The sequence below is a fragment of the Plectropomus leopardus genome, chromosome 6 (genome assembly GCF_026936395.1).
Source record: "Plectropomus leopardus strain MGB_pleo_1.0 chromosome 6, ASM2693639v1, whole genome shotgun sequence".
Classification (NCBI taxonomy): domain Eukaryota; kingdom Metazoa; phylum Chordata; class Actinopteri; order Perciformes; family Serranidae; genus Plectropomus; species Plectropomus leopardus.
In genome coordinates this window covers 1,846,916-1,869,982 of record NC_142181.1, presented here as the reverse complement: position 1 = coordinate 1,869,982, position 23,067 = coordinate 1,846,916, and the positions used below count along the sequence as shown (strand labels likewise).

At 40.6% G+C, this 23,067-nt stretch overlaps 2 protein-coding genes across 2 annotated transcripts; one reads left to right on the top strand and one right to left on the bottom strand.

The window, feature by feature from the left end:
* Window positions 1-11,859: 11,859 nt before the first annotated feature.
* On the bottom strand, window positions 11,860-17,231 carry mrps23 (mitochondrial ribosomal protein S23). The gene is made up of 5 exons (XM_042486839.2): window positions 17,027-17,231; window positions 14,937-15,113; window positions 13,845-13,922; window positions 12,923-13,046; window positions 11,860-12,324 (listed from the first exon to the last, which is right to left on the bottom strand). The coding sequence occupies exons 1-5, from the start codon at window positions 17,068-17,070 to the stop codon at window positions 12,190-12,192; spliced, it is 558 nt and encodes a 185-aa protein (XP_042342773.2). The 5' UTR covers window positions 17,071-17,231; the 3' UTR covers window positions 11,860-12,189.
* A 3,128-nt stretch (window positions 17,232-20,359) lies between these two features.
* Window positions 20,360-22,611, top strand: LOC148189286 (uncharacterized). The gene has a single exon (XM_088078261.1). It carries the CDS (start codon window positions 20,544-20,546, stop codon window positions 21,888-21,890), a length of 1,347 nt encoding a protein of 448 aa, XP_087934387.1. The 5' UTR covers window positions 20,360-20,543; the 3' UTR covers window positions 21,891-22,611.
* The last annotated feature ends 456 nt before the right edge of the window (window positions 22,612-23,067 follow it).

The following is a 23,067-nucleotide window of genomic DNA, read 5'->3' as shown; positions in this document are numbered from 1 at the left end:
CTTCAGTTGGCTCTCTGTGTTTTCTGTTTTGAGTCTGAGCTGAGTGTGTTTGAAGTTATTCCTTTGGCCAGTTTCCATACATTTTGTCCCCCCTGTTCAGTGATTCCCACCTCAGCTTTGGTTTTGAATCCAATGCTTTTGGTTAGTCTATCATTTTCATAGAATCAGTGGGCAGCAGTCGGGACTTTTACTCCCACTGCCACCTTTTAGAAACCAGAGGACCATTTTGTTTTGACCCTTTTTAATGATTTGTGCAGCGTTTTGTTAAGTTCCCAACATGCGACCCGTGTCCTTCAGCTCCTGACATGTGCTGCGTGAAATGGGCCTGATAGATTAAATGGTCAACATTTTAACTCCACGAAGCCTTCACGGGAAATGCAGGCGCTGACTGACGTTTGGACGGACACATTCACACAATGAGCCCATCGTGTTTTAACAGTTACCTCCACATTAAACCGACGCCGTCTCTCGTGTCAGAGCACCGGGAGTCAGGAAAAAACGTTGCACAATCCAAACAAACATTTTGATGTTAGATTTTTGTTTATGTGACCCTCGAAGCACCAAAAACGAGAGAGACACGTCCAACTTTTCACAAACATCACACGTGTTACAAACACACTCAGAAAAACTGGAAAACGTGATATTTTAATGCCGTACCTCGTTCACGTTTCTGTACGGTGCTTTTCCAACAAGAAACCATCAAAACTCTCAGACAAACATTTCTGTGTTTCCCTCCAAATCTCACCTGTTTGTGTTATTCGTGTCCGTCCTGAGAGCTCTTCAAAATAGAGGCCCCGCAGGGAAGGACAGGAAATAAGACCTTCAAATTAATGACATACAGATAGTCACTTTACATTCTCTTATTTATAAGAAGTCATTCAACTTATTTATTTACACTTTTACACATTTAAAAGACATCATTAACCTTCTTTACTTTCCCTCTTGAAAAAAACAACCATATTTCATTTCCCTTATTTAAAAGAAATCATTAACCTTCTTTACTTTCCCTTATTCTTTTAAATAAGGGAAAGTAAATAAAGTAAGAGATTTCTTTAATCATCATAATCACAAAAGACATCTATACTACGTCTTTTCTGGACTTAGTAGCCTTTAGATGTTTTTTTTTTGGACATTTTCAAGAAATCTCGCATTGTGTCTGTCGCAAGCAACTGCTATTACATTTGTGGGAAATGTATTATGTTTGTGGGATTATAACATGAAAAGCTGCAGATTTGTATTACAGTCGTGGTTTATTAAGTTTGTGGGTTTTTATTACGTTTGCGGGTGTTACACGTGCTTTACAAGAAAAAAATTAAAATGATTACAACGACTTCACATTAAAAGACATAGAAGACATTAAAGACACAATAAAACCCTCATGTAGATTGTATGAATTAATATATATATTGTTTTGTATGAATTATTGTATTGTAGTTTTTTTTTGTCTTTCCTTTTGTTTTTATTTTCATCTTTATTTCTATTGTCAGATACCTGCCACAGAACTACGGATGTAAATTAGCAGTCCTGCTAACTCCAGCATATTTACATCCCTTTTTGATAAATAAATAAATGAAATAAATAGTTTTCTTGCAAAAAAAAGCGAGTTGGCTTCTCTAAAGCTTTCCAAAGCTTTGGGGCGTAACTGACAAACACTGCATCCCCAGTATTACTTTGGGCTGTTTTTTGAGAACCTCCAATAACAATTCTTTCCTTTTACACGAAGAAGCATAAAATATCCTCCAATAAAGATCTTAAGCTGTCAGAAATCTGTGAAGACAGTCCTGAAATATTTTAATCAGCCCCTTCTCAAGCACCTTGCTGCAGCATCCTCCGTCAGTTGATTGCAGGTCCTGAATGTCTGCAGCAGACCTGTGGGCCTCCACGCTGGAGCCACCACACCCCCACTCTCTCTGCACGGAGGATTTACTGACGAGTATTTAACATTGCCCTATGAGGCATCCCAATCATCTTCTTACACACACACTCCAATCAGCCTCATGTTAAACACCTGACACTACCTGCTATTAACAAAGCACAGTAATTATGGGTCCCAATCAGCCAGCACAGGAGTGAGCTCTCCACAGACGACTGAGGCTAAATTACGAGCGGGTACAAAACGTTGTTGCTCAGAGAGGAGGTTTGGTCTGTGGTGCTCAGTTTTGATTCTTGGGGAAACATTTGACACTCACGCTGGCGATGCACTGTGCTATTTTTAACTGTCCCAGATGAAAGATGACAATCGGTTCAGAAACATAGCGAATCTTTGGTCGTCGTCCTCAGACGGAAAGTGAGACAGATTCAATGATGGTTGTGTGGAGGAAGAAGAAGGTAGACGGTAGATTTATTTGTCCTTGATCCTGCTACATCTTTGGAGTTGAAGGATGAGTTGATTAAAATCAGCTGCTGATGGCTTCATTGAATTCCTGCAGTGCATTTTCTCAATTTGCATCAGAGTCTTGAGTCCTGTCGGCTCTGGAAAAGGTCCACCCATCCAGTGCAACAGCTTGATCTGGGATGTTAGGGGTTAACCATGTGTCTGTAAAGATGTGTGCAGATTAGTCTCTGATTCGTTGCTGAGTGAGCCTCAATCACATCTCGTCCACTTTATTCTCCTGTGATTGGACATTAGCCAAAAGAAGGCTTGGTAGTGGAACAGCTCTCGATCCAAGTCGGGTCAGCCTCGCCCTGATGCCGGTTCTCCTCCCTCTCTTTGTCTTTTCGTTTTATTTCTCCCCTCTGGTCTGACTGGCCGTTCAGCCAATGCCGTTAGTGGGGATCCTCTCGCAGTCTGCTGCATTCAGTCCAAACCCCACGCAACTTTTCCAGATGTTGATAAGTGATTCTCTGTCATAGAAAAGTCGTGCCTCTGTAGGAGCGGCCATGGAGTCGAAAATAGAAAAAATATAACAAAATAGCAAAAATTTGAGGAGCTGCTGGCTGCTGCATCTACATACATGCACCTTGGAGCAGAGAAACAGAAAATACACATTCACATTGACTGACAACTTGGTTTATAGGAGGTTTGAGAAAAATGAAAGATAATTGAGCAGTAACACAGTGTGCTTTGTTTACAGCTCAATCCACTGTGCTCCTTTAAATATAGAAACAAAAACAAAGTGCGCAAACACTGTGTTCATCTCTGCATTTAGAAGCTTAACGGTTTCTGGGAAGTCATGAGAACTAACCTCAACTCTGAATGTAAAAACAAACATATGCGCGAGCACGATTATGTTCCTCCTTCCTAGTATTTTAGGACATTTCTCATGTTTTCGGGGATTTTATGTTTCTAGGATTTAAGGACATTTCTAGGATTTTAGCATGTTTCTAGGACTTTAGGCAATTTTCTTAGATTTTAGGATGTTATTTGGACTTCAGGACATTTTTAGAATTTTAGGACGTATTTTAGGATTTTCACACATTTCTTAGATTTTAGGACGTTTCTAGGATTTTTTGGACATTAGGGTCTTAGCTAGGACCTGCTAGGCTGTTTACATTTCAACAGTCACGAGCATTGAATAACACTGAAATTTTAATCCAAAAGATCTGACTTAGACAGGCCACAGTAAAACAAGGCATGTCTAAACATCGGACTGTCCATCATCCGTCAGACACATCCACATTTATCTGTCCACCCATGACTCCCTGTCATACAAGACAACTGCCATTGATCAGTGTCATGGCAACGGCCTTTGTGGCGAGACAGCCCAGCCATCAGCGGCCTATCAGACCTTCCACTGTTTCCTGGCTTCTTTTGTTCCTCTGCTAAACCAAAGGCTGATAAGATTATCCCCGAGAGCCTGAGGTCAGTCGCCAACCACAGACCAAAGCCACGTGGAGATGGTGACCAAAGAAAGATGTGACGTTAACTATTTGAGGATCTGGATTTTTACTCCAAGTGTGCGTGATTGGCATTTTTTTTCTTATTTGACCATTTGGGAGTTAGGAAAGCCCCGTGACTCAAAGTAGAGCTGCAGACAACAAGAAAACAGAGACAAAAGCTGTGATTTTATCGTTCAATCCATCTCAGGATTTAAAGCTTTGCTGTGATGCTTGAAGGAGCTCAGCGGGTCTGCTCAGAGGAAATTTGTAGAAACTATAAGCTGCAGTGGTCCTGCCAAAGCCATGGTTATCTATAGATCTAAACACTTTATATCACACTGCTACTCTTGAGAAGTCGAAGGAGACAAAATTACCCTTAAAAATAGAAAAACTTAATTTCTCCCACCAACCAAGTCTGCCTGGATCATCACAAAATGTCTATTTAACAATAGACCAGCAGTGTAAAAGGGGGCGGCACAGGAAATGAAAGAAAGGACAGCAGCAGAGACGGATAGATCCAGATGAGGTTACATTATTTATTTAAAGCTATAATTAATAACGGCCCCTTTATCACTGTCCCCCTTTCCTCTGATGGCTTCAATATTTAATGTTACTCATGGGACCAAAATGGGAAAATATAATGTATTTCCAGAGTTTATGAAATGAGATCTTCTGAAAACTTTACAGTGGGGACACTGGTGGTTTTAGGGACACCTGTTTTAACTGTAAGGCTGCTTCAACGCGTTCTCATCTCAAGTCGTCACATAGTGCTTTGCAGCGGACTTCTAAATATTATACTCAAAATATCCTGCGTCTGCTGTTGACGTTCCAGGATGCCGCTAACATGATGTCAACACAAGCACGCGGTGGGATTGCGGAGCATGTGGTTATGGTTGGACAACGAAAGCACGTGCTGGGACGGATGGTTAAGTTTAGGAAAAAAGAGGCACATGGTAAGATGTAGAAAAAAAACATCACATTCATACAAGAAGCAAACACCAGACTCCTGCTTAAAAGTCCGGGGTTTTAATGCTCCTTATTTTATGTACAACCGGCAGCATTTCAGCCTGACGCTGTCCAATTATCTGTCTTTTTTGTGTAATCCTACCCATTGGTGCCAGCATGTGCCTTTGTTGCCTAAAAATAACCACGTGCAGCATTATCTCACCATGTGCTTTTGTTGATGATAGCAGCATCCTGGTACCTAAAGAGCAGATGCAAAAGGATATTTCGACACGCGAGTCCACTGCAAAGGGAGATATTAAAGCTTTAATCTCAAAATCAGAAAACATAAAATAACACACAAACATGAAATTGTTCACTTCTTTCATCCAACTACAATCTGCAGGCCTGCAAGAAGTAATCATATATTTTAAATACAAAAAAAATTACAATACTCTTCAGATTTTGTTAATGGCACCGCTCACTAAAGCCATCAGCTGTACCTGCCGACCTCCTGACTCCTTCAGAGTACCTGCACTCACTGCAGGCCGGAGGCAGCAGGTGCACTCTCACTCGTGCTCGTGGCATCAAAATAAATAAACGATAATTACCTTTGTGACAGTGCGGCAATTGAATTATGGCAAGCAAAACAACATAACAGATTTGTTATGCCCCGGCGAGCAATAACACACCAATCATCATCAGCTGGGAAGGCACACAGAAATCTGCATAGGACACAAATGCAATTCATTCCCCAACTTTCTGTTCACTAACCACATTAAAGTTAGACAACGGCATTAAACAGTGAAACAAGGATGTTGCTTGTGTTAGCTGAAGGAGGATGATTGGTTGCTCGAGACCAAAGCACGAATAGTGGCTGTTTACAGATCGTTTATGCAGTGAATTTATCAAGATTTTTTATCCTTTCTACTGTAAAACCACATCTGAGGAGCCAAACAGAAAAGCTGTCACCTGTTTGGCTTTTAAATGTTCCAACACATTCAGCAATCGTCTGAGCACCCCAATGGAAATCTTTTAAAAGTTTTCCTTTAAAGCGACAAGGTTAATATAAATTAAAGATGCAAGTAATGGATACATTTCATACAAAACAGCCCCACTTAAGCCCATGTTTGGCTGGTTGTTTCAGTTGTTCTCATGAACCACAGAGACACAAATGATGGCTCTGTTAAGCTGCGTTTCCACCAGGCAGGATGGTTGCATTCAGGTCACTTCACTACGAATGTTTTGCTTTCGACTGTGAAAAGTTGTGGATGGTGTAGGAGCCATAAGTTATGTCTTTGTATGTGTCTGTTTATGTTTTCTGTGTAAATACGATTCACCACAGGTTGCATATAAGGGCTCAGCTCGCTCTAACTCTGTCAGTGCGGTCAGCGTACGAGCGTGACATCAAAAGCCACCTTTCACGTCCAACAAGAACACAGCTGGACGGCGTCAAATGAGAAAGCGCCCGGGCAGAACTGTTGGTGTTGATGTCACGTGTGCATGAAACGCTGAAGGACAGCATCAGGTAATAACGCTGCCAGTAAGCACGTAATATGAGGAGCATGATGGGTCCCACAAACGATACGATACAATACGATACACTTTATTGTCTTTGTTATTGTCTTCAGTGCTGTACAGATAATGCCTCCACACTTACAACAAAAACAATAATCACACCATACCATTAAAAACACAACAGCCTGAACAAAAACACCAGATATGCAGCTACACAAAGTCCCAGTTACACTGAATACAGATTGTGCACATGACACTTACTGCACTCACCCAGTAATAAAAACTCCATGAGACTATATAACACACAGTGTCTCAGGCAGCATTTTTTAAAAGCAACAAACAGACTTTTGTGCAGGAGTTTGGAGTTTGGAGTTTGCTTTCTTGTTTTTACAATTCACCATGTGCCCTCTTAACCTAACCATCGCGACAGTGCTTGCTAAGCATAAGGACCGTGCTGCTTCATCCCACAATGTGTGCATTTGTTGACATCACGGTAACGACATCCTGGAGCGTAAACAGCTGACGCAGGAAACCTAAAACGCCATAAGTAGACGCTGAAGGTCACTGACAAAGCGGCACCATGTGACGCGTTGGGATGGGCACGGATGTTACAGGCGGCATAATCAGGTTTGTAGGTGTTGCTTTTGATTGCAAAGGTATTATACCAAAAGTTTTAATGTAAATGTGGTTTTAGAGTTGAAGCTGAAAAATTCCGACATGGGGTCTAACAGTAAGTTTGGTCTTCCTAAAAGGAAAAAAAGGTCAATAATTCTCTAAAATCAACAGACCTAAATGCGAGTGCAGCAATGTGCCGTCTTCTGTGTTGTTTGAAGACAAAAACGCAGATTTGTACAAAAGAAAAAATAGTAAACTGAAGCGAGAATCATTTTACGTCAGTTGCAGAGTTGAAAGTAAAAATAAGTCTGAATATGAGATCAAATGACGATGTGGAGATGGACGTTTTAATCGATCCAAATAGAAAACACACTTGGATGAGCCTAACAGCTGTCAGGGCATAAAGCTCAGAATTGTCAGACCTCTGACAGCGTCAGCCCTCCTCTCTCTGCGGACTGCTGTGCTGCGACTATAGCATCTGCATAATGCATCCTGTGGTATTTGCCATGACTGGCTGTGGTTGTGGATGAGGGGAGCGGATGCCTGCCAGTCATCCAGTGCACAGCGTGACATTTGTTCCTCTTCAGTTGTCATGGGGACTCACTGATGTATTCAGTCTGCTGTTATCGCGGGCTTGTTTGGAGGGGCGTGACACTGCAAATCCAGCCCTCCAAACCTCTCTCCATGAGTGACCGTTCCACTCCTGTGAATTTACCACTTTCACGCCTCTTATTGTTTCATTTATCCTGCACCTGGGCCAGCGCGAGGACGGAGCTGCTGCACGGAGCATCAGGAGAAGACGCATTTTATCCAGCAACAGCAGAGCACACACTCTCACACACACACACACACACACAGACACAGCAGGTCATCGAAGACACAGAAAGCTTTTCTTTTACAGGCCCATGAAAGAGAAAAACACTGTTTGACACTGTTGGATTTAAAAGTCTAACCAGGGAGTGAGGCTGCAAATGAGCTTCATTTTACATTACATCTGTTGCACTGCTGTATCTTGAAGCAGTGTTCATCTGTACGGCATCTGTTACCACCAAAACAACAGAAATAAAGCAGGGAGGTGCTGTGGATCGAGAGGCTGCACAGTTGGATGACTGGGCGCGTCTTAGCCCTCCACTCAGCCCTGCCCATTTTTGAGACTTTTTTTCACATTCCAGGGAGGAAAAGTAGTTTAGGCCTCATTTCCACTGCACAACAAACCCGCTAACATCTGTTTCTTTAATGCAATGAGAATGCGTACGATCGGCAAAAAGACTCTCCAGTGGACACGGGTTTTTATCGTCTACGGCTGAGATTGGCATTGATAGGAAGGCAACACTTGGGTGAACACGAGATGCAATGATGTGCCGTCACTTATTACCATCCCTTCCCTTCTACGCAGCTAAAACACCGATTTAAACACATCTGCACCGAGTTTGAAAGAAAGGCTGAATAAGGAAGAGATATATCAAGAGAAGAAAAGACCTCCAAGACCTCTGTTTCTGCTGCTGTCTGCTGTTAACCTGCTCTCTGCATGTCTGCACGGACACACCTTCAACCCCCCCACCACACACACACACACACACACACACACACACACACTCTCAACAGCTGACAGAAAGGCAGCCTCTTGCTGTGTTCACTGGCAGTGGGAATGCAGTATTTCGTAGGTTTACCCGTGTTTGAAAAACCCACTTGCACGCTCTAATTTTGATGGGAAAACTGTATCAGTTACAAAGAGGCAACAGAGGTCATGTTTAAAAAAAGTGGGAAAAAAACTGACATTTTTAGTTCATCAGAGACAACCCGCAGCATTTATTCTGAAAATTGTTTCACAAATAAATGCTTAAGTCAGAGTAAAAAAGGTTACTGCACCTACTAAAAAACATGGTTGTGTGAGTGTGGAAGTGTGTGTGTGAGTGTGTGTGTTTGGTGTCCACCCACTGAGTGTCCCTCATCAGCGAGAGCTCAGATCATGGCTCTGCTGCTCCCTTGTGGACCGATCACAGACATCGTCTCTGCCGTAACTCATCACCCTGCAGCTGTCTCACCCCAGCCAATCAATATCTCATCATGTGTCGTCAACACAGGATGACTTTGGGATTTGGGAACAGTGTGTGCGCCTCAAGACACTTGACCACATTTCCTATAAATGTCCCCATTTTTCGGTGGGTGCTGCAGTGCCCTGTTCAGAGACGGACCGACCTACAGGCACTTTTGGAAAGATTGAACCGTAAGTTTCGGGTTGAGTTGCTTGTTCCTTTTATAACATGTAAAAATGGAAATTAGAGTAACAATGCACACTGAGTGTCCAGAGGGAAAATTTGTAATAACAAGAAGGAATACAAACAAGCAGCACCCCCCCGTGACTCCTGACGATATGAGACTGAACTCCACAACTCTATCATTCACCTCACGATAGCTCGAAGTACACAATATCTCTTGTACTATGAAATATTGTGGAGCGTGGGCTGCATGCTGAGAAGAAACAACGCGTTCTCATCCCAAATCATCACATGAACTTCTGCATCTACACATTACACTCTAGAAACCCTTCTGCTGTTGCCGTTCCAGGATGGCGTTACTGTGACATTGTGGTAATAATACGCTGCACGTGGTTATGTTTCGGCAGCTCAAGCACATGGCAGCAAACGCCGGGACGCCATCAAATGCACACGTTAAGGTGCAGAAAAACAAAACATGAAATCCAGATCAGAAGCGAACGCTGGACTCCTGCGTGAAAGTCCGGTGTTTGTAGGATCCATCCACCATTCCTGCCGCCACATCCAATAGGGACATTCGTGCTCCTCATATTACGATGTTACTGGTAATCCTCTTTGACTCTTTTCACACAGTACGCGTCAGCAGTGTGTGAGCAGCATGCACTCTCACCTGCAGCACATCTACAGGAACGCTGGCTCACCGAGTTTTTATGCAGAGCTGCACAACGTCATACATGAGTGGAATTTGTGCTTTTAAAAGTTAAATAAGTAGAAAAAGTAAAATAAAGTTAAATTTGTGCTTTTAAAAGGAAATACAGATCTCATAGCAGCAGGCCGCGATGCTGCAACAACGCCACATTTGTAAACACCACAAGCATGAGACACGCTGCAGGTCGGGGAGGCTGCCGACACACACTGCTCACGCGTGCTGCTGTGTGAAACGGGCCTTAAAGCTCATGCAAGCCTTCTATTTAATTTTCTTTTCTACCTCACTTTCAACTCAGCTCGTGCGAACCAAAGAAAAAAGGGATGATTTTGAACAAGTTTGTGCAAAATGTGAAGAATGCAGGGAATCGAACCTCTGATAACAGCTGCAAATTAGGTGATGTGATACACCGCATATTGGCCTATCAAATGTGAAGAAAAGATGATCTCTCACATTCTGCACTGCCAGCCCCTCCACATAATATCACAGCTGTCCGTCAAAGTGAGTGGCATGCTGGGCCTTATCCTAAGTGATGGGAAAGGGAAAACAATTATTCCGCTTTGAGGCACCGCCGACATGATGATGAGATATCATTGTGACAGCGCTGTCATTGTGCCAGAGGACAAAGACACCGAGGATTTCTTAAGAATCTACTTTTATTTTCATTTTTTGTTTGTTTTCCAAATGCATGACTCTAAATCATTCAACTAAAATTCAAAGATGTCTGAAATTTCCTCCCAGCAAAGGTCCGAACCTCATACCTAAATCAGAATCACGATTAATAGAACATTTTTACCTTGATTACGATTAATGAGTGATTATGTTGCTTTTGCTTTTTTGTGGTTTGTTTTTTGCCCTCATAGTTCATTTGACCATGGTGTGCGCTGTTGGACATGTCCCTCGCTGAGACGGACTTTCGGACATTTCGGCGCTGAAGCGGACAATCAGACTGATTGCGAAATATAACTTTTTCAAAAATCTGAAATACACACTCAAGCGAGCGTGAAAAAGCTTTTTTTTGAAATTGCGAGTTTTCGTCAGATTTATTTTGTATCAGAGTTTAAATTTTGGGGTTAAAGGAAACGTGTCTTCCGGCAGCAGACAGCAGTGAGCAGCTTTCCTCTCATTCCTCTGCTCATCCTTTCTTCCTGCGTGTTCATTAGTTTGGCTTTCGGCTGCAGGATTGCTTCCTCTGTCGCTGTGACACCATCAGTCTTTCCATTAAGCTGACAGTATCATCTCTGCAGGTGCACAATAGAGACGGACACTTTCTTTAGGCGGGATGTCGACGCTTCAGCCATTTCATCAGGAAGCATCAACGCTTACTGGCAACACATCTGTTGTGATTTTATGGTTGTTTTAAACGTGCAGGGAACGTTTCGTAGTGTTTCCAGGTGGATATTTCTTTCCTTTCTCTGTAAGATCTCTTTCCTTTGCCTCGAACTTAATACAATGTATTAAAGAATTTTGATCATATTTTAGCGTCTGTATCCTTTTCACTGTGTATTTTTTTTTTTACTGATTTTTTGGTTTGTTTGTTTATTTTCAATGGTTTTACCACCCTGAGTTTACATCGAAAAAACATCCTTAAATTCTGGAAATGTCCTAAAATTCTAAAATCGGCCTTAAACCCATAAAATGCCTTCAAATCCTAGAGACGTCCAAAAATCTTCGAAACTTTAAAAAACCTGAGAAATTTCCTAAAATCCTGGAAACTTTCTACAATATTAAAAACACCCTTAAGTCCTAAAAATGTCCTTAAATCCTAAAAGTGTCTAAAATTCTAGAACCTTCCTTAAACCTGAGAAATATTCTGAAACTCACAGAAGCAGCCAAAAATCTAAGAAATGTCCTAAAACTCTAGAAATGTCCTTAAATCTTAGAAACATGTTAATTCCTCAAACCGTTCTAAAATCCTTAAAGCATCCTTAAATCTGAGAAATGTCCTAAAATCCTCGAAACAAAAACGCAGCTCCTGTGATTATGCGAAGTGGCCCCTGAGCGATTCAAAGGTTAAAAAACACTTAATGATCCCACGAGATATTAACACGTATTAAGAGTAACTTTAATTTCACATTCATTTCCACACACAGTTACCCAGAATTCACAGCGTGTTTGTGGACTAATGTCCACTGCATGATGTTGACTTTATTTCTCTTTTTGTCCCAGCGTCCTGCTGCGGCTGCAGAGCCACGTTTAGGAAACATGAAGCTGATGTCCGAGCAGCTCCGGATGTTGGGGAGCAGCACTGACGTCATGACTTGGCGGTTAAATTAAGCCGTCTGAACGGGCGAGCGTCACCTCCAGACGAGCAGCAGAAACGACTCAACTTCTCAGAGTCAGACAGAAGATCTGCGGTGAAGAATCGCAGGTCTACGGCGTGTGTGTGGCGTCTGTCATCTCTTTGCCATCTGCACCGTCTGCACCGTCTGCAGCGGCCGACTGCTGCTCCGCCAGCAGGTCTGTGAGCTTCAGGTCGAGCGCTGCGTCCCTGGGCTCTGCTGACACCTGCAGGACGGAGGCAGGACTGTGAGTGTGTGCTCAGAGCTGCAGGGACAGACACCTGCTGCAACATTATTCAGGGCTGAAGACTTTTTCCAGTTTTAAAGTCATTAATTTTCATCGAGGAAAAGTTAAGTCACGATTGATATCGTTATCGCTTTACCGCCCAGCCCTATCTGAGCGGTGTTTGAAAAGCCTTTTTTAGCTTTTTGCACAGTAAACTTACAAAGGAGGCGTATCTCTATTATTGGGGTCAAATTATTACATGATGCAAGTACGAGTTTAAAAATGTGGAATTCACTTCTGGTTTTCAAAAGAACGTTTGTTTGTAAAGCAATTTTTGACAGTTACAAGTGCTGTTGTTTTTTCTTTTATTTTGAAGGGTGGCTGAAGTAAATGGATGTGGGTTTGATATATTTAAGTATTTTGCTTCTGCCTGTTCAGCCACCACGTCACACGCTGTTTGTTTTTGTTTATACTGACTATACCGTTTGTGTTTATTGTATTATGTCTGATGACTGAATAAAATACCACTACTACTGCGTACAGGTATGAAATATTACGTGGCAGCCCGATGTAGTATTCTACTTTGAGCAGGACTTACGGGAGCAGTTCCTCTGCGTCTCAGCACGATGCCCTCGGACAGGAAACTCTTCCAGGTCTCCTCGAACAGCGCAGCCTCATCCAGGTCGCTCCGGCTCTCTAAGTCCATGTACTTCTCCACGAACCTCCAGGAGAAGAAACATTTAGCGACACGGCATGAATATGAGAGGCTGAATACTGTCACATACTGAAGCAGCGCACACTCAGCTTTGATCATTTTAGCTCCGGATGTTTTAAGGAAATTTATCAGGCGCTGATCGCAGAGTCGCAGAGTCGCAGATCTCCTCGGGGCAGTTATACAAGCTTTTTGACTCCCTGACGAAGGCTTCTGTGCCGAAACGCAGTGTTTTTACGGATATTTATGGCCATTCTGCAGAGATAAAGGCATTTTAACATTTCAACAGAGTCTTGGACTTTTCTTTCTGCTTTCACACCTGAACCAGGTCTCCATCTGCGTCCGCGGCTCATTTCGTTTTGGTAACGTCGGTGTTAGCCTGCTGTGATTTCCTGTCGTTGATACGAAGGTCCGAACCTTTCGAAACAAGGATTTCACACTGGACACGAGCCGAACCGTGGTTCAGTCTGATCCGGACCGAGACCGCCTCCTTTGGTCGGACCATGGTCCAGAGAAGGTTTCACACCTGTCATTTTGGTTCGGATCAAACCGAAAACTAAAACGACATCAGTGTGAAAGCAAATTTAACTTGACTGAATATCGGCGTACGCAGGCCGCTGACTGGATTTAAATGACTCCACTCGAGATGTAACGTTACGTTATTGGACCCATGGCGCTCCACAGCGGTATCCACGAGCTAAAACGTCATTAAATGTTCACGTTTTTTTAAAAAGTGGAAGCGGGTCTCCCCATCCCTCCCTCTGATACAAGTACATTTTCAATCAATAAAGGAGGAGAAAACACGAACCTCTGACACGTAGAGACAAAGTTCGGTTTGGACAGATCCAAGGCCCAGGGACCCGTCCCAAACTGCTCATAGAACTTCCTGTAAGAGACACAGACGCATTTATTTAACAAATTAATGCCTTTTTTTCTTCATTTTTTTGGTCCCTGGCTGCGTCCTTATCTGTGGAGCTCAATTTTCAAAAACAGTCAGACATTTTTAAAATGAAAACTCACCCTGATCTGTTTGTAGCTACTTTCTTTAAATTGGAAGAAGAAAAAAAGACCTGCCATAATGATCCATATAAAGCACATCATTTAATCCTTCAGTAAAAAAATCAGTAAAAGCAATAAAAACACAAAATAACAAAACAAAACAAATAAATAAGAGGACAACGTCATGTTAAACAAGTCTCTAATGAAAATAATTAAGATATGAAACGGGATACATAAATAAAAATTGAAAATCCTAAATGAGCAAAACATACAAATATAGACAAACAGAGATTTTTTTTTAATTTCTTGGATTTTGTAGATTTTGCTATTTTAAAATAAATACAAAAACTGCAAAAACTGTGAAGCCACAAAATAACATAAATGAAAATAAATTAAATAAGGTAGAAGAAAGTCTATAAAAATATTTTGAAAATAAATAAGATATTAAAAATATGACCAAATATATTAAAAAATAATTATTTATTATATATTTTCATATATTTTTGCGATTTACTTCAAATTTTGGGAAAAAAAACCCTCTCTTCTTACATCCTGATGGCTGTGACATTAATACAAGAGGCATTCAGTTAATTATTTAAAAAACAGATATTTTTGTTTTTTAGATTTTAGAGGGTAAAAAAATTTAATATCCTTCTTCCCATGTCTTTAGCATTTCTTATTATTTTGAAAGATTTATTTAAATATGACTGAGTTTTAGATGGATTCATTTTTGCTTTTTCAGACGTTTTGAGGATCCGCCTGATCTTTGATCCGAGTCGAGATCTGTCTGAAAAATCCTGAGTCTGAAATCCCTCAACAGACACAATCAAGCACAAAGGACAGCTGCCCTGATCCAAGCGTCGCCTCACAATATTCACAGAAACACGGCCGCCTGACTTACGCTCTGATTTGATCCTCTCGGTAGAAGATTTCGGGCACAGCGTCGTCCGTCTTCGGAAACCTCCTGAGCGGCTTCACGTAGAGCGGCTCCTTCTTGGGTGGGAAGGCCTCGTACACGTCAAACCAGATGGGTTTCTGCGACGGCTTCATGACCCCCGAGCGCATCAGATCTCGAACCCTGCCCATCACGCCAGGACGGTACTGATCATTTAAACGGTATTTCACAGATAAATCACTCGTTTGCAAAGATTTGCACAGAGAGGAATAATAATCACACTGAAGCTGAACGGCCTCAGGTGCTTCAACATATGAAAAATGATCTTTTTCTTGCACTGTGGTTAGTTTTTAGTGAGTTTAGTAACATTTTAAGACCCTTTCTGACAAGTTTTAAACACACAAACCTCAGACAACAACACTGTCTATTTGCCAGCTGATGGTGAACCCCGAAATGTTGAGTTCTCCAAAGTTTTGTCTTAAAAATATTTAGTTTTGGTCCCAACATTACAAAACCACCAGATGCTGACTTACATATGTTGGACAATTTGGATAATTTTCCTGATTTGCAAACATTTAGATAAATACTATGTCAAAAAAATACAATTGTTGCAGTCATTTGTTTAGAAATATTGTACAATTTCTAACTGATGTGAAGTTATTTCAGGAGCATAAATCAGAGCGAGTTATCTGTCTAATCCAGTCACATCAGCGTCCTCAGAAACATCTAGACTGAATAAAAATGAGTTTAAAATCAGCCAAACTGCAGTTAAAACATGCAGACTTTTGGTTTAAAAATCTCAATTTGTCAAAAAACACCCAGAAATATCCCCAGATAAAATCCAAACTGGCCAAGCAGTTGCTCGAGTACTGTCGATACACGCCATCACGCAAATCTGGAAAATTATTCAGTTACTTTTCATACAATTAAGATGTTTTCGAGGACGCTGATGTGACTGGATTAGACAGATGACTCACTCTGATTTATGCTTCTGAAATAACTGAAATAACTTCACATCATTCAGAAACTGTACAATATTCATAAACACATGCATAGAAAAATTGTGTTTTTAGGACTTTTACTGTGTAACTGTCAAAAGTACTTGTGTAAATGTATGCAAATTATGCAAAATGCCAAATATATGCAAGTTATGACTGAAGGTACAAAACAGAGTTATGACAGAAAGCTGCAAACTGTTTCTGAGCGTCGCATCCTGCTGATTTTCAGTGAACTCTCGTTACATATATATATATATATATATGTGTGTGTGTGTGTGTGTGTATAGATATATATATAGATAGATATATACACACACACTTGTTGCTTTTTTACAATAAAGACAAATACAAAGGCAAAAACAGTAAAAGCAGTGTAACCACAAAATAATAATTATTATTATAATTATTAATAATAATAATTATAATAAATCATATGATGACGTCACATAAAGGCAATATAATAAATAAAAAATATTATTTATTAGATTATTTTTTATGTATTTTTACGACATAGTTCAAATGTTGGAAAAAAAATAAAAACCTTTGATCTCACATCCTGATCTGCATAAAGCTTATATATATATAATATATATAATATATAATATATAATATAATGTATGTAATGTATTTATTTATATGTGTATATTTTTATATTTATATATAAGAAATAATTGTTTTGGAGTCCCAAAATCAAAACATGACTTCAGTCTTGGTCGCATTGCTATGATGTCATCACACGGTGTCCTTCAACACCCATGTCCCCCTGATGTCCCCCATGTCCCCCTGATGTCCCTCTGTCAGGTCCACGCGTGTCTCGTCTGTCTTTTTTGTCCCCAGACACCGGCGTCTGATGGACACTGTGACGTCACTGTCACGGCTTTTCAGCTCGTGGCAGCTGCTGACGTCAGTGTCGCCGCCGCTGCCGCACGAGCCCCGGTCTGACCCGGTTAACGGCTTGTTGTTTACTCCGCGAGACAGCGAAAAGTAAACAAATAAACAACACGTCATCTCCGCGGAGCGGCAGCTTTTATCGGTGTTTTCACCGGACGGAGCGCGCGGCTAACTGTTAGCCGCTAACACCGTAAACTCGGTTCTTACCGGGTATAAACGCTCCTGAACTTCTCCAGCCTGCTGCCGGCCATCGCAGCGTGTCCTCCCGCCGCCGCAGCACCGGAAAAAGACACCGCGTCCAACAGCGACTGAGCAATACACCGGAGTCCACAGCGTCTCTGATGTCTCCTGTTAGCACACGCAGGACATCCGGTCCCACTGCTGCTTCTTCTTCGGTGGTTGAAATGGCGGTTGGCATCCAACAGCGCAATATTGCCACCTACTGTATACATATATATGTGTATGTGTGTGTGTATATATATATATATGTGTGTGTGTGTGTATATATATATATATATATATATATATATATATATATATATATATATATATATATATATATATATATATATATATAATTATGTATTAATAATATGTATTATGTATGTATATGTATTAATATGTATTATATATTAATGTAACACATAACAACTGATTTACCAGTATATTTATCTGTGTGTGTGTGTATATATATATATGTGTGTGTGTGTGTGTGTGTGTGTGTGTGTGTATATATATGTGTGTGTGTGTGTGTGTGTGTGTGTGTGTATAAACAAATACACAGATAAATAGATTTTTTTTTTAATTCCTTCTAGGGTGTTTTGCTATTTTAAAATAAATACAAATAAATACAAAGGCAGTAAAAGCTGTGAAGCCACAACATAATATAAATAAAACATAAATAAAATCTAAAATATATATTAACGTCATGCAGATCAGGAAGAACAAAGGTTTCCCCCAACATTTGAAGTACAACATAAAGATGCATAAAAACGTCAAATAAATATTTTTTTTCATTTATTTAGACATATTTTCAATGTTAGTTATTTTCTTCTTTTTTTTTAGATTTGTTTTTATGTGATTTTTTTCTTTTTTTTTTTTTGTTTGTTATTTTGTAGTTTCACAGCTTTTACTGTTTTTGTATTTAATTTGTATTCATTTTAAAACAGCAAACCCTGTGGTGGTCTGTGTGGTTTCTCTGCCTTTGTCGCTGTGCTGCAGGGGCTGGGCGTGGCCTTCAGGTGCCGGAGCTCACGGCACACACACTCACCTGTTCCTCATCGTCAATCATCCCTCTGCTGCACAGATACTCCGGCTTCACGCCTCTTCGGCGCCACATTGTTTTCCGCCTCACATGTGGTGGATCTTCTGAGATATCTCTTGAGTGCATTTTGTGATCTTTCTGAGCGCGACTTACGAAGTTGCTCTTTCTTTTTTTTTTTCACATTTTTTGGAAATAAAATCAACCCATTTCAGGTCTCAAGAGTTGAAATGCTTGTGAAAGGTGTCTGAATAAAACACAAGCAAATGGATGCTGATCCAGGTTTTAAAGGGTTAATAACATTAAATCTATTATAATTAATAATAACTATATAAATTATTTTATAATTAAATAAACAGACGTGTTTTGTTGTTTTTGGGGACATTAGTTTGTGGCGTGTTGATGGTCTGTGTTCTTTTGGTAACATGGTGATTCTGACGTGAATTATTTTAATGTTATACACTAAAAAAAAAACAAAACAGACATGTCTGTGATGCCTTACAATAAAAATATCAGGACATCCGTCACGTCTTCTTCACTCTCTCACCTTTTATTTCTCAAATATTTATTACATACATGTATTTTTTAAACAGCCTCCAGTGATCAGGAGTTTGCCGCAGACATTTAGCACTGTGCATCTGGTTTCTGTGCGTGAATGTACCGCATTAATGCGACTGTGGTGACCATTTTAAATAAAAATCAAGTAAATGCTGCTCTCTCTCTCTGTCACAGATGTAGATACCAACACACATTTTGTCTCTGTCACGTCTCACCGGTGGTTTCTCTGCATCATATCTTATTTCTCAATAATCTGAAGACACCACATTAGTTTGAGACACGCCAAAAGGAAATAGATGACTTGGTAGAGAGTAAAAGTTTCATATAATGATGAAAAGTTTCTGATAAAGACGTGAAGTTGTTCCTATCACAGAGATAAGCTGCTGATGATGGCTGTGCTGCTTGTGTCTCAGTGTTTTTCCGCTTTTCATCTCACCCTAATGTCGGGAACTCGCGGTTCAAAGTATTAAAATGGCTATCAGAAATATTTAATCATTATCAATAATGATTAATAATTATGTTAAATAGGATTATTTATTTTACATGAAATCAACTCACCATTCCCAAAAGGGAAAACTGATAGCCACCTAATGAAATTAGCACAAAATGCACCAAACTATCAATTTGGATTTCTGCTTATAATTCAATTAATAACTATAACCAGAACTAACATATATTGACACAGACGCTGCCGTTTCATTCACTCTTCTGCATTATTAAAAACACAGCATAAGAATCAAAAAGTATAATAAAGTAACTACTACACTTCCAAATGTACTTATTCACAAAGAAAGCAACGCAAAACAAAGCACACAAATCCCAACTGCACAGCTAACAACTTTTGGTTCTAAAAATGTTCTGAGATGGTACGAGGCAACCAATGCAACGTTTTAGTAACGTTTCCAGTTGCAAGTTTTCTTTATGTTCCCAGAATGTTCTTCTTAAAGTTTGGACAGCATTCTCTACATGCATAAAAAGGGTAACTTTTTTATCGTAAACATATCACATTACATTATATTTTCATCCAACAAGTGATCTGTAATCTCAGGAGTCAATAACATACTGTGAATGTTCTTTGTTCTCATGTAACATTGTGGGAACGTTAATAAAAGACCATTTTCTCTGATCTGTGGCCTCGCAGCATCAACAAAACATCCTCAGAATGTGGCAGTTAAAACGTTACCTTAAAGGGACATTATTTGAAATGAAAAACATCCTTAAAATGTTCTTTTAAGTTTAGATTAAAATGTTTTCTTTAAAACATTATTGCAACTTTTAGATAACATTTACTCACAATCTCTGGAAAGTATATGCACAAGTTGGCTGGTAGACTGAAGAGGGACGAGAAAAGGTGTCCGTTGAAGGAGTGCTTTAACGTCATTCGAGCTCTTCAGAGACTTTAGAAGAGTTGTAGTCTTGTTTATTTTTGGAGCATTTCATTCGCCCTCAGCAGCTGTGGTTTTGCTTTCATTAGCCAGGACAGGACGCTGATTTGTGGTGAAATACAACAAAAAGTTGGATGTAAACACACAGGCTTTTGCCCTGAAGCAGAGTGAACCAAAACTATTATTTATCACACCGTAACATAATAAAATGTATTATTATGTTTATGCAGGCTCCTGTCTTTCTCTCGTTTTCCATCACAGATGCACAAACACACATTATGTCACTTCTCACTGGTGGTTTCTGCACATTTCTCAATTATCTGAAGACACGACAGCTTCAGTGGTTTTAGATGCGTTCAAGCGACAGAGATTAGTTGAGAGTGAGCTGCACGCATCACCGATGAAGAGATAAAGAAGTCACGATGTTGCAACAGCAGAGCGAAGCTGCTGATGAGGGCTGACACGGAGCTCATGAGGGGTCAGTGTTTGTGGGACTCTCAGACGGAGACCTCGGAGCAGAATGGCTGCAGTCACAGAGCTCTGCTTCCTGCTGTTTGCTCTCATCAACAACATTCACGCACAACAACTCATCAGGATCGTGGAGGAACGGGACTCTTACAGCTTCAGTCTCCCCGAGGAGGCCGACTCCTGCCTGATCTCCAGGTTTGTCGGTGAGGAGAAGCTGGTCCTGCTGAACACCTCTGACCTCTGGTCCCACAACTCCACGGCACCTGAAGACCCGAAACGACGACTCTCGGTCGTCAGCACGCACAACATCTCTTCTTACGAGATCCACGACCTGACCCACTCAGACTCCGGCCCGTACCGAGAGGAGTGTTGGACCGACGGCAGAGTCACACACGACAAGACCACCACCGTCATCGTCTGCAGTCACGTGTATGGAGATGGATATACTTATGACATGACACCTGGAGGAACAAAGGATCTGCGATGTGAGGGAGCGACTGACCATCAGGACGTCCTGTGGCTCAAACGTGACTTTAGATACAAACAGGAAATATGGAGCAGAGTTTTTGGGGACAATGAGACATCAGTGATGGACGACGATGGAGGAAGATACCAAGTGGTGAAAAACACATCAGATCTTCGTGTTTTTAACTTCACAACAAACGCCAAGACAGAGTTCAGGTGTCTGAGGATGGACCAGCAGCAGTGTGTCAGCAGTTCCTCTGTAGAGTTACAGCTGCATTTAGAGACGATCTACCGCTCAGAGGGACAGACGGCCGTGCTGCCGTGCACTCTCACTGATTTCAGTGATGATCAGTTGCCTAAGTGGGAGATCGACAACATCTACAATGAACATCCAAACCAGACTGTGAACCAGAACTACTCTCTGGTGTTTTCATCACTGATGTTAGATCACACAGGTTGGTACGACTGCAAAACTTCTCTCAGTGTGAAAAGGTATCTGCTGGTGGTGTGTCCTAAATTTGGTCCTCCTGCTGTCGAGCTCTTCTCAGAGGGAGAAAACGTCACTCTCACATGCAAAGATCAGGAAAAGGGTGAGCGGTCTTTTTGGTTCTTCAAGTCAAACCGAACAGAAGGCAGAGTTTTTAATACACGGTTTGGTCAGAGACTGAGCAGAGTGAGTCAGTCTGATCATGACGGGAGTTTATTTGTCTCTAATGTCTCTCTGAAGGACGCAGGAGAGTATTGGTGTGCAGTTACAAACAGAGATGGTCAGTGTGTGTCGACCAGTAAAATAGTGTTAAAGTACAGAGATCCGTTTGGGGTTCACTCCACCTTCTACAAAGTGAGATGGGCGGTGCTCAGCGCTCTGCTGCTGACGCTCTGTGTTGTTGTGGTCGAGGTGAACCGGAGGACCAGGAGAGGAGAGCAGCTCTGAGCTCAGACTCACAGTTAATATGCACGAGTTCATTTCCTCACTGTCTCTGACACACTGTGTTATTCACTGGACCTGAAAACGGGAGACATTCAGGCCAAGAAGACATTTCAACGGGGACACAAAAGACACAGAGACAGAGAGACAACCAACAAAAACTGCACTCAGAGTGTGTGATGTTATTATTGTTGTAATTATTGTTGCTGAGTGAATAAAATTTAAAATGTGCAAGAGGTGAAATGTAAGCTGGGAAATTAGATCTATAAAAACACAATGATTTAAAAACAGATTCAAATAAAAATAATAGAGGAGTTTTGGAGGTCAGAGGTTGACCTTTGACCCTGTCAGGGTGCAGATATACCTGTATATATTGTATGTATGTATACTGTGTGTGTGTTTTCTTTGTGTAGCTGTGTGTGGGTGTGGCTGCAGCCTGACACACAGCAGGGGGCGCTCTGCTTTCACTCATTCATCTGTCAACATTGCTTTGACCTCAGCTTTTATTTTGGATCATCTGACTGATTTTGATCTTGTTATTGAACTGATGCTTCATTTTAAATCAAATTATTCTGTGATTTTTTTATTACATGTGAAGGAGTTTGAGTTGTCTTTTATGCATTTATAACTGTGTGTTTTTAGAGTTATATGATTGTTATTTTACTCTGGACTTTATCAATCAATAATCAGTTGCCTGTATAATAAAGCTGAAACAGATACAATAAAACTTGGTCTCCAGTTTTCAATGTTTTGATTTCTGATTGTAATGATTGTAAGCAACATGTCTGTTGGTGTGTAAAATGTTTTTTTATGTTGTATTTAAGAGCAGATTCTCAGTTTGATGTGTGTGTGTGTGATTACTGCTGACTGCATTTTACTGCTTCTCATCAACATCCAGAGATCCAGAAACACAACGCAGGCCGACACACTCCGAATCTTTTTTTTTTTAATTAACTTTTTATTAATTCAACATAAAGACAACACATACAGCACAAAGGAAATGTCTGAAATAAATTAAATAAATACATATATATATATATACATACATAGATAGATAGATAGATAGATAGATATATATAGTAACTAAACATATTATAACTAAACACAAAAATAAATAAATATTAAGAGAGAGTAGATATATTAAAAAATACATAAATAAAAATTACAAATAACTCAACAAATA